Here is a 12,062-nt window from a genome sequence, read left to right as displayed (position 1 = left end):
GGCTTGGTTAAGCATCTGCCTTCGGCTCAGGCCATGATCCCAGGGTCCTGGGATCGAGCCCCGCATCGGGCTCCCTGCTCAGCGAGGAGCCTGCTTCTCCCTCTCCCTCTGCCTGCTGTTCCCCTGCTTGTACTCATGCTCTCTCTCTGTCAAATAAATAAATAAAATCTTTAATAAATAAATAAATAAATAAATTCTTCTCTTCTCTCTTCTCCCAAATCAGAGCTCTCCCTGGATCTCAGGGTGATTCAAGTTGTATAGAGGCTGAAAGCATGTGCATTAGTTCGAATCCAGGCTCTGTCACTTCCCCGTTGTATGACCTTGGCCATGTGACTTAGGTTCTCTGTGCCTCAACCTCCTCATCCATACAATGGGGATGATTAAACTTCTGCTGAGAGGGTTAACAAAGCTGTCTTATACTAAAGGCTTAGCACAGTGCCTGGTACTTAACAAGAGCCCAGGAAATAGTGTCAATAATTATGAACTAATACTCAAATAGTGCTTACCATGGGCAGGCCCTGTTTAAGGGCTTTACATATATTGTCATAAAATTCTTATATCTCTGTTTTACAGATGAGGAAACTGGAATCTGAAGATCACACAGCAGTGAATGCTGGACATTGAGACCCAGGCAGACAGGCTCCAGAGTTGGGGCTCTCAACCCCTGTGTGCATAACGTCCTTGATCTTTCTGGGTGTTGCCCCTGGCAAGCTGAGCTCTCAATCCCCCAGGCTTCCCTCCTTCCAAGAGTGGGGAGCTGGGAGGGTGTCAGCCACAGCGGGGAGGGAGGGAGCAGATGATGGCTAGGACATCCACATCAGCGCTGAATCCAGATCCCCCAGCTGGAATCGGTGGCTGAAGTCAGGCAGGGCGCCCCAGCCGGCTCCAGGGGAAAGGAGGGGGCAAGTCCACGATGCTGAGAGGGGTGGCCAGAGCGCCGCCCCCAGGAGGGGAGGGAAAGGTGGCGGGGTTGAGGGGTGCCCAGCTGCCAAACCCGCCGCCGCCTGGCCCCCACTCGCTGGCGCCCAAGTGGGAGGAAGGCAGCTGCCCGCTCCCTCCTCCCCACATCCCCGCTACCTGACCAGTTCCCCGAAGCGAAGCGTGAGGAGGCTGCGAGCCAGCGGGGCCGAGCCCACAACTTTGCAGCCTCGGGGAGGGCGAGAGCCGGCGTCCAGGGCTCCTCTTGTCCGCGACCTGAGCTCGGTGAGTTCATTTCCTCACCCCTCTGCGGCGGCGCGGGGGGCTGCTTCCCCGGCGTCCAGGAGGCGGTGGCCGAGGAGCCGGCGGCCGCCCGCGCCGCCAGCCTTGCTAGGGCTCCCGGCTGCGCCGCCCTCCGCCGCGGGCGAGGCCGCCGCCGGTGCCGAGCGGACAGCTCCCCACGCCCCCCGCAGCCCCGGCGGGCTCGGCGGTCTGCGGTCAGGTGCAGGGCCGGGCGGGGGTGGGGGCGGCGGGCGCCCCGCCCGCCTGCCCGCCGAGCGCCCCTCGCTCCCCCAGCCCCTGTCCGCCTTCAGGCGCCGCGCCGCATCTGGAGGCTGCTCCTTCGCCCCCCTGGCGACCGGCGTGGGGAAGACACTTGCTTCGCCCGAGACCCGAGCCGAGGGCTCTCTGGGGTGGGCAGCGCCGCCGCAGCCCCCGAGAGCGCCCTGTCGGGGGCGGTGCCGAGCCCCCAGCGACCACCCCCCGGCGTGCTCTGGGCTGAGCCCCCGCCGCGGAGAGAGGCTCGTGCTCCCTTTAGCGGCCGCAGATCCCCGGGGGCACTGGCACCTGCAAAGGGGACTCCAAGGTGATCAGTCGCCCAGTCCGGACGGGACAGCCTGGACCGAGGCCTCGTGACATTCGCCCATCCTGGGTGCAGCCGCCTTCCCAGAACTTTTTTTGCGCCTAGGGCTCGCCGACTCCTTAGCCCCTGGAAAAGTTCTCTCGGGCGCCAGGAATCCTATTTCCCGGTGGCTTCCGAAGCTGGGCAGGAACCAGGGCTTTAGGGGGCAGGGTACAGTGGGGATGCGGTGGGGGTGCTCGGCAGCCAGGGTACATCCGCGGAAAGCCTGGCAAGCATCCGCTCCTTCGCGCAGGGCGGGCTTGTTGGCAACGAAAGGGTTTCGGCGCCATCGGGGTTGTTTGGGTTTCTCCCTCCAGGAGGATGGGGGGAGGGCGCGAAGGGGGGATTTTAATTTCGTCGCTTCAAATGAAAACGCTCTTTGCAAAGAATTAGCCAGGGCAGCCGGCGACGGAGAGATGGGCTGACCAGGACCGGCTGATAGAGGTATTCCGGCGGCGCCCCCCACCTCACCCGGTGCCTGAGCGCCTGTGTGAATGTATTGATTGTTTTAATTGATTTTTTTTTAAGCCAGGTGGCAGCGGCTGCGTGTGTGATACACAGATATATACATACACAAACACAGATACCCAGGCGCACACAGATTACACGTACAGACTCATACACAAGGAACACCCCCCCACACACACACGCACACTCAGCACACACACACACACACAAACACACACACACAGATCTCGGACCTCCAAGCACACATACCTCCCAAGAGCCTTGGGTTATGGGTGTGGTCCCTGAGTATTGCCCAAGACTGGGTGGGGGTGGGGTGGGTCAGAGGGTGAGAGAAAAGGAGGTGAAGCAGGACTTCCAATAGGTCATTTCTTTCTGGCCCACTCCAAATTCTTTGCTTTCTCCTCCAAGGGGGTCTGAAGGAGAAATCCCAAACCTGGGCTCGCTTCCACTGCCATAAAGGAGCGGAGCCCAAGCCCCATGCCCCTCATGCCCTCCAGGCAGCGAATAAGCCCTGCCCTCACCCTCCTTGGGCCTGACCCGAGGGCTCCAGGGCCTCCAGGTCGCTCAGAAACCGAGGGAGCGGGCACCTGGAGATAGGGGCTGACCCACAGAGGCCGTTTCCATCTCGGGGTCTCACACCTGCTCGGTCCTGGTTTTGGGAAGAGAGGAGGGGTGATCCAAGGGACAGCGTGGGGAGCTTGGGTTTGGGCGGGGTGGGACCTACAGACTGCGCCCCCCGGGCACTGCAGTGAGTCTTCCTCTCACCCTGGGCCCCTTAGGAATGTAATCGAGGATGCTGGCCCTGAGGCTGCTGAACGTGGTGGCCCCCGCCTACTTCCTGTGCATCTCCCTGGTGACCTTGGCGCTGCAGCTCTTCCTCTTCCTGCCCAGCATGCGCCAGGACCCCGCGGCCGCCCGGCTCTTCCCTCCCGCGCTGCTCCACGGGGCACTCTTCCTGTTCCTCTCCACAAATGCCCTGGGCAATTACGTCCTGGTCATCCAGAACTCCCCCGACGACCTGGACGCCTGCCAGGGGCCCTCGGCCAGGAGGGCCCCGTGCCCCCCGCCCAGCACCCACTTCTGTCGAGTGTGCGCCAGAGTCACCCTGAGGCATGACCATCACTGTTTCTTCACGGGCAACTGCATCGGCAGCAGGAACATGCGCAACTTCGTCCTGTTCTGCCTCTACACCTCCCTTGCCTGCCTCTACTCCATGGTGGCCGGCGTGGCCTACATCTCAGCGGCCCTTTCCACCTCCTTCGCCCACCCCTTGGCCTTCCTCACGCTCCTTCCCACCTCCATCAGCCAGTTCTTCTCCGGTGAGTGGGCCTTGGCCTGCAGGTTGGGCCCTACACAAGGACCCTCCACCCCCACCCCAAGTTTGCCAGATTTAGCAAATAAAAATACAGGATGCCCAGTTAAATCCTAATGTCAGATAAACAATGCATATAACTCTTTTGTATAAGCATGTCCTAAATATTGCATGGGGCATACTTAAATTTTAAAAATTCTGTGATCGAGGCACCTGGGTGGCTCAGTAGGTTAAGCAGCGGACTCTTGGTTTGGCTCAGGTCACGATCTCAGGGTCGTGAGAGCAAGCCTCGCTTCCTGCTTCCTGCTCTGCGCTCAGCCTTGATGATCCTCTCCCTCTGCCACCCGCCCCCACCCAGCGTGCTCTCGCTAAAATAAATTATCTTTTTAAAAAATAAAAAATAAATAAAAATTCTGTTATCTATCTGAAATTAAAATTAACTGGGCTTACTGTATTTTTCCCGGCCGCCTCCTTCTCCACTCCGCATCCTCATTCATCACCTCCTCCTTGCTTGCCACTAACCATTTGCACATAGCATTTCCTGAGGATCCAGGCAATACACCTGCTCTGTGCCAGGCAGGCTGGGCGCTGACCATCCCTCCATGCAGTTTGTGAGGCACACCCATGCTGTGACCTTCGTCTGCCTGGACTCCAGTCCTGCTCACACATTCCCCCAGGGATTTTGTCCTCCAAAGGTCTTGCCAACCTACCACAGTAAGACTGACCAGGGTGCCAGTCCAGCCCCAGCAGGAGGCTAAGCCCTGCCCTCCTGCCCACTATGTTTGTCCCCACCAGCCTGAAGATGGCTTGGAGCAGGGGGAACCCTGGTTGGAGATGCAGCCATGTTTAATGGCTCCATCTCACATCACGGAGCTGGGGGACTGGCGTGGGATGTGACCCTCCAGGGAGGCTCTCGCACTTGCAGGAGCCAGGCACGTGGGCCTTCCCACTGGTGCTCAGCTGCACACCCTGTGGGGATTGTACTTTATATAGCGTGCCCCAGGGAAAGCTCCTCCTTGGGTCCTGGCCTAGAGGGACCTGGCTCCTGGTGGCAGTTCTTACCACTTTACCTGGCCTTGAAATTTGTGCCGACCTCATTTCCTTCCATTCCATCCCTACCCTGGCCTTTGACTCCAGCTGACTTGGATCTTACAGTTGGTAGAGTGCATGCATGTGTGCATACGAGTGAGATTGTTATCTCCATCTCGCAGATGAAGACATTGAGGCTCAGATGGGATTAAACAGCTTTCCCAGGATCTTACTACTACTGACCACCAGCCTCTGCCCCCCTTCCCCAGGTCTTGAAACAACCCCCAGCAGCACAGGGAATCCAGCACGTTTCTTTACCTAGTGACATTTCAGGGACAAAGAACGACATTGCGGCTACTTCCATCGAGAGCCCAAGATTGTCTTGATGTGCCTGGGCTGGCCACTCACAAAAGTTCCGCTCCACTCTGGGGGAAGCATCATTTTCATCTTTGATGGGGCTGCCACCTGGTCCTCCGCAGGAGTAGAACTGTTGCGCCATCAGACAGTGGGAATTCAGAGGCCCAGGAAGGCCCCAGCTGTAGGGTCGCCTTGAGGGCTGATGGCTGAGTTCGGCCCAGAACTCAGAGCTCTGGGGCCTTCTGGATCCTGGCATGGGCATAGGAGGCTGCTGGGACCAAAATAACCAGGCCGGGGGAGGGTAGGTGGGCGGGCTAGGGGGTGGAGTGTGAGCACAGGCAGGTGGAAGGATGAGGAGAGCCAAGAGAGCCTGATTACACTTTCTTTTCCAAGTAGCTTCATCACATCAAAATGAATGGTTCCAAAGGGAGGATCTTGAAATGGTTTGATCTGAGATAAGCCTGGGCTTGAGGCCTGTCCATATGTGCAAGGTTTGGGAGACAAGATAGAAAGGAAGAGGGGCTCTTGCTTTGATCTGGGGGGAGAAGAGAGCCAGTCAGCACCTACCTTGGGGCTCAGATCCCTGTTGCAGCAGAAGGATGAGTCCCACCCCCTTTTACCTCCTCCCCCATCCCCACCAGGGAAAAGGAGGTCAAGATTTCTAATCTCCAACTCTCCCATCCCATCCATCTTCCTCCTTTGCTGACCTTTCTTCTTCCTCCGGGGCCAGCCCTTCTCACTCCCCACCCACACACGCACCTCACCTCTTCAGTTTCTTCCTTCCTGTCTCCTCTCCTTCTATTCTCAACCCAAAGGGTTGTGGGCACACCCTCTGTTGTCTGCCCAGGAGGGCAGGTAGATAGGAGGAAATGGGAAGGGACAAGCTGTTTCATGATGGAGCTGTCCCCAGCTGTGGTACTGCCCGAGTCAGGTCTGCCAGCAGAGCACAGCATGGCTGTGAGTGTCGGCCCGCAGCTCAGGCCAAGGTGGTGGGAGACTGGCCAGTTTGATTTTGGAAGTTGTCCTTTCTTTGGGCTTCAGGAGATTGAGTCACCTCTCTGAGTCTCATTCGTCTCATCTGGGAAATGGAAACGCCACCATCTGACCTGTGTCATGGCATTTGGATAAGTGTGCCAGCATGGCGGGTGCCACCAGAAAGTCCAGGAGAGGGAAAGGGGACTAACATTTGCTGAACACCTATTATGTGCTACCCACCCTGCAGGTTTCACTTCATTCAATCCCCACAACGAGTCTAGGAGGTAAGTGTTCTCATATCCATTTTAAAGGCTCAGGAACCCAAGGCTCAGCAAGGTTAAGTTGCTTCTTTTTCTTTTTTTTTTTTAAGATTTTATTTATTTATCTGACAGAGAGAGAGGTAGCGAGAGCAGGACCACAAGCAGGGGCAGAGGGAGAGGGAGAAGCAGGCTTCCCACTGAGCAGGGAGCCCGATGCGGGGCTTGATCCCAGGGCCCTCGGATCATGACCTGAGCCGAAGGCAGACACTAAACGACTGAATCACCCAGGCGCCCCAGTTAAGTTGCTTCTAAACCACAGAACTAGTGTGACTCCAACCCAAGATTTAGGCTCAGGGCTGCCAGCCTCTAGAGCTCATACTCCATTCACTGCCCCACACGACCTCTCTCGAGCTGCTTCTTGATGAATGAGCCACTTTGGGAGGGAGCAAGGTTCTTGTCCCTGGATGTCTATTAAAGATGCTGGATGACGATCTGTCAAAGGAGTTATAGATGCTTGGTAAGAAGGAGGGATGAAGAAAGATTGGATCGTGTGACCATTCAGACCCTTTAGGAAAATTCTGTGATTTTCTAAAAGAAGCAGAACTATTATTAAATAATTCAGAGGAGCTGAGGCAGCCAGGCTGAGCAACTTCAAACACTTCAAGAGAAAGCACGTCCCCAGAATAGCCTTTTGTAGCTGCTGCAAGGGGCCAGGAAAAGGCCACAAGGTCTTTTCCACATGTCTTGATTTAGTGCCAGAAAAAGCCTATGGAAAACAGCTTCCATCAGCCCAGGCTTATCCCTGCGGCCGAGTTACAAGGCAGGCCCTGCGCTTGACAGCTCTGATGTCTCACATCCCAGCTCGAGGGCCATCTTTGTCAGCATTCCTAGAGCCCAGAGGGCACAATGGGCCCAGGATCCTTCATCCTGCACGTGGCTGCCTGAGCTAACCTGTGCCGACAGGAAGAAGTGGGTCAGAGGGATGCAACAGCCCTATGTAAGCCCTGTCCCACTGCCACCCCCATGCCGGCTGAGGGGCTGCTCAAAATGCCAGCTGGAGTGAGCTTTCCATCTCCCAGGCAGCTGGAATTATTTGTCCCCAACTTTGCAAGGAGAAACTGCTATCAAAACTCCGGGCTGAGGGCAAGAGGAGGCTGCTAATGAGCAAACCTGAATCCGGTCCACATCCTCCTGGCTGCTGAGTCCACTGCTGCTCAGGCTGGACAAGTTTTAAAAGCCCAGCCCTCGGGCGTCTGGAAATTGGGGACTGAGGAGACCAGGGAAGAGGTGGGCTGGAACCAGGGGATGCTGGAGAAGAAGAATATGGTTGAGATTCGCAGAGGCTGAATAGGTTGTAAGGTGGGGTCTCTGGAGTGGGTACCTTCATCTCATTAGAAGGGGTGGTGGTGGGCTTGCCCTGCAGGGAGAGAGGGGCTGAGGAGGGCCTTTGAGTTCTCTCCTGGACCCACTGCCCTAGCTGCTGGGCAAGTCAAGCTAGGTGTCTCTACCATGGCTTTCAAGGCTGCAACCCATCCAGGACTCCAAGCTCTGGAAGGAAGGAGAAAGCTTGATGGTCTTAGGAGTTAAATGTGAGCCCTTCTTTGATGTAGTCTCCTCATCTGTGAATGACCCTCAGCAGGGAGCATTGCACTGAGTGTGAACCACAATGCTAGTCACTTTGTACACAATTTCCCTGAATCATGCAGGGATTACTGGAATCCTATGAAATCATTATTATTATACCCATTTTGCAGATGAGCAAACTGCGACTCAGAGAGTTTAAAAAACTTGACAAGACCACAGAGCTGGGAGACTCAAGGTAGCATGGACTAACCAACCCAGATCTGAACAAGAATGTGGGATCTCTTACTCAGGGGGTGTTTAAAACCAATAATAGAGAGTGCTGGTTTGGAGGGGTTTGGAGAGGTCCTGCCCAAGGCAGGGAGCTGGACTGATGACCTTGGGGGCCTGTTTCAGCCTTAGTAAGCTCTGACTGACAGGACAGCTCTGGCCAAATGCCCTAGTGGCCACACTGTCCTCTTGTTAACATTAATGACTGAATTATTCTCTAAGTCAATGCTCTGCACTGCCCTTGGAGCTTGTGATTTATTCTTCTTGATGACTAGGCCCTGTTCTCCATCATGCTGTCACTTTCCGGAGTCCTCCCAGCCAGTGTTCCCAGCTCCATAGGAAGATGGTGCTGCAGTCAAGGAGACTGCCCAGGAGCCAGCTCTCTCTCTAGCATCCTCAGCTCACCCCCCTCACCTCCTGAGAAAACATCTTCTCCCTGTTTCCAGACCACAAAGAGAAGGCAGAGAGAGACAGCATCTCTGACTCTGAGGAAATGTTAGCATCTAGGCACTGCCCAGAGAAGCTTCCTGTTCTTCTGCCCCACGTCCCCAGTTCTCTCCTCTCCCCTCAGGAGCCATCGGCACTAAGAAAAAGTTAGGTCAACTAGTTCATCCTTGCCCTCCCTCGCTGCGGCAGCCCTGAGATTACTACAAAATATAGCTTCAGTCTCATTAATCTCCCTCTCTCCCTGGCGGAAAGCGCCTGCATGGATCGCTTTTCGGGACGTGGCCTGGGTGTAAAGCGAGTCTGGTGTTTCCCCGCCCCCTGCAGGAGCTGTCCTCGGTTCTGAAATGTTCGTCATCCTCATGCTCTACCTCTGGTTTGCCATCGGCCTGGCCTGCGCGGGCTTCTGCTGCCATCAGCTGCTGTTGATCATCCGGGGACAGACCCGCCACCAGGTGCGGAAGGGGGTGGCGGTGAGGTCCCGGCCCTGGCGCAAGAACTTACAGGAGGTCTTCGGGAAGAGGTGGCTGCTGGGCCTGCTGGTCCCCATGTTCAACGTCGGAGGTGAGAGCTCCAAGCAGTGGGACAAGTAGCAAGCATTCCCATCATTTCTCTGTGTGTGCGTCTTGACTCCTCCTGAACATAAAACCATGGCACTCTTGTCTCCACCCATGACCCAATACAACCTTGAGTTGGTAAGGTCCTAGCATCCATCTCTGGGTCTGTGACCTAGAGAGAACTGTGTTGGCTGGTGGATCGTAGCAAGAAGGAAAAATGGCCACCTAGGCATTGCTAGGCTCCCGGGAGCCAGCCCACTGTTAGGAGGCCTTTGCTTTTGTTCCTTCCCCTTGGAGCCCCTGCTTCCCCCTCTGCCTGGTTCATCCACTCTCTCCCATATCTCATGTCATCACTGCTATCACCTAGAACTCTTTCTCTCAGACCCATGTTAGGAGTGGAGAATGGATTCTTCCTGTTGGTATGATACTCCCCAGGACACAGAGGCTGGCAAAAATGTTTAAAATTACCGTGTGTAAGAGGTAGCCAAGTTGGCTCTGCCAACTGCTTGTGAGGTTGAGAAAGGAGGGGTGTGTTCTTATCCTCTATGTGTAATTGTGAGGAGTAGAAGGGAAACTCAGCAGCTTACTACCCCATCCCCAAACTGCAAGGCCCTTTCTCTGGGAGACAGCAGCCAATGGCCAGGGATTTCCAGGTCCTGTCCTCTGTCCAGCTGGCCACCCCAACCCAGTCTGGGACCTGCCTGGATGCTTCTTTTCCCTGGCACTCTTCCAGCTTTCCCCACCTTGATCTCCAGCCTCTGGGTCTTTGCTAGATGCTGGGGAGGCAAGGAAGAAGGAAGAAGGAAAGGAGAAATACTGACAAATGAGAGAAGCATGTGACTGCATAACCATACAGAAGGGGACGTGTGTGTGTGTGTGTGTGTGTGAGTGTGTGTGTGTGTGAGAGAGAGAGAGAGAGAGAGAGAGAGGGAGGGAGAGACGGTGAGGAGTTTTGTTGTGAAATAGACAGAGAATGCCTAGGGGATGGGAAGAGAGAGGTCACACACAGGCTGGGCACTGGGATATTTGGGGAACGAGAATGAGAGGAGCAAGTGGGTTCATTTCTGAAGGACATTCTAGCAGCTAAAGCTGTTCAGTGTTTGAATGGCTGCCTGGGAAGGTAAAGAGTGCCCCACTGGAGGTATTCCAGCAGGGACTGGCCAGTCATCTGGCAGGCATGCTGTGGAAAGAATTTCTGCACAGGGTCAGGAAAGGGAAGATCCTTTCCCACCCCCAAGATTCTAGCATCCTCTTTGTGATTGCTGGTCCGGAGGCAAGAACTATAGAGATGCCTGTGAATTATTTGCTTTCATGAAGGGGGCGAGCAGGCATGGAGGGGTCTGAAAATCATGATGCAAACTTTCAGGACCCTACCTAGCTACCAAGGAGGGAGTCTGTGGAAAGCCAGGACAACCTGGGTATTAATGCTAGTTGAGGGGGTTGGCATTTGAGGAAAGGGAGATGGAGCAGTGTCAGGGGCAGATGGGGACAGTGGTGGGGGAGCTGGAAGGTCATGCTCTGCTCTGAGAGGTGAGATGGGGAGACTTGAAGCTTGGGAATGGGGGAGACCAGAATATGGGGGGGCAGTTGTGAGACCAGCCCTGCTTATCTAACTGGCTCTGGATGGGAGCACAGCTCTGTGTTCTGGGACCCAGAGGATCAAATCTCTGGGGCATGTTTGGGAGTATGGACAACACAACTGCCCCTTCTGACTGGATCCCAAGGTCAGTTTGCCATCCATGCAGACAGCAGGGCTGAAGCCCACATCCTACAGTGTCCAACTGGAGGCCACAGTGACCCCAAGCGTTGCCACACAACACCCTGAGTTCTTGAGCAGAGTTTGGGAGGATTCTACCTTGGTCCTGCCTTCACGCCCCCTATAGGGCTAATGTAGAAATGGCACCCCTGGCTCATACTCCCTCCCATAGTCATTCATTCATTCATTCATTCATGCATCCTACATATATTTATTGAGTGCCAACTATGTGCCAAGTCTCTTCCAGGCACTGGTCTACAGTGATGAACAAGACACACTTGTGATGAGCACTGGGTGTTATATGTAAGTGATGAATCACTAAATTTTACTCCTGAAACTAATATTACACTCTATGTTAACTAGCTGGAATTTAAATAAAAACTTGAAACAAACAAAAAACAATGATGAACAAGACAACAACATCTCTGCCATCAGGGGCATCTTGTCACTGCCCCCATGCACTGACTCCCACGCCTTGAAAAATGGTTACTCTGCCATCTTGGTGTCAGCAGGGCAGGTCATTTGGAAGGGAAGAATATTTGCAGAGAAGGCCGAAGAGGAGCCCAGGCTGACTGGATGGAAGAGTCATTGGGGAGCATCTTCACCCCCGGTTCTGTCCATACTTAAACAGTGGGATTGGAAAGGACGGGAAGAGAGGCCCTGGGCAATCCAGGCCTTGGCTCTCTCCCAACCCCAGAGCTCAAGCTTGGAAGCTAGCCATGCCATTCCCAGCCTCCTGGAGGCTTGGCACTGTGAGGCTGGACATGGGGAAAGGAAATAAAAGGGAGACCTGCAGGGTTTGACTCCTGGCAGACTGGTCAGTGGGTGGTGATGGTGGGGAGGTTGCCAGGTGTGGGGCTGGAGTAGCATTTGTACACATGGCCCTGTATTGTTGATGAAGAACATCAATAAAATATGTGGTGTTGAATTGGATTTGCTGCGATCGCCCGGGCCCTGTGGCTGGTAGCAGGGCTGGCAAGGCTAGAAGGCACGGACGCAGTCCTGACAGCTGTTGAAATACTTAAGCTAAGTATTAAAAATACTTCTGTTCTAGTAAGTAAGTAACCATCGTCCAGACTCCCTGAGTAACTGCCCCTGCTGCCCCAGCTGCTCCAGCGACACCCCTCGAGCCCCTGGCTCACCTCAGAATCCAGCAATGAAAAGGGCAATGCCTGTTACCTGCATGGAACCCCCAGGATCCTACTCCAGCCAATCAGCCAGTGTCCTTTGTGAC

At 55.0% G+C, this 12,062-nt stretch overlaps 2 protein-coding genes across 3 annotated transcripts in view; one reads left to right on the top strand and one right to left on the bottom strand.

The window, feature by feature from the left end:
• Window positions 1-1,131, bottom strand: part of TMEM63C (transmembrane protein 63C) — a 99,852-nt gene extending 98,721 nt beyond the window's left edge. The window contains exon 1 of the mRNA XM_032405660.1: window positions 1,078-1,131. The gene's annotated coding sequence lies outside the window, so the exon portion shown is untranslated. The remainder of the gene's footprint in view (window positions 1-1,077) is intronic.
• On the top strand, window positions 1,115-11,761 carry ZDHHC22 (zinc finger DHHC-type palmitoyltransferase 22). Of its 2 annotated transcripts, none has more exons than XM_032405666.1 (3): window positions 1,115-1,203; window positions 3,067-3,606; window positions 8,843-11,761. In XM_032405666.1, exons 2-3 carry the CDS (start codon window positions 3,081-3,083, stop codon window positions 9,106-9,108), a joined length of 792 nt encoding a protein of 263 aa, XP_032261557.1. In that variant the 5' UTR covers window positions 1,115-1,203; window positions 3,067-3,080; the 3' UTR covers window positions 9,109-11,761. The 2 variants fall into 2 exon arrangements, with proteins under 2 accessions (XP_032261557.1, XP_032261558.1); XM_032405667.1 differs by lacking the exon at window positions 1,115-1,203 and adding an exon at window positions 1,595-2,263.
• The last annotated feature ends 301 nt before the right edge of the window (window positions 11,762-12,062 follow it).

This window comes from Phoca vitulina, unplaced genomic scaffold (assembly GCF_004348235.1).
Source record: "Phoca vitulina isolate PV1807 unplaced genomic scaffold, GSC_HSeal_1.0 scaffold7, whole genome shotgun sequence".
NCBI classification, from domain to species: Eukaryota; Metazoa; Chordata; class Mammalia; order Carnivora; family Phocidae; genus Phoca; species Phoca vitulina.
Note: the sequence above shows the minus strand (reverse complement) of the source record. Positions and strands in the feature narration are given on the sequence as shown.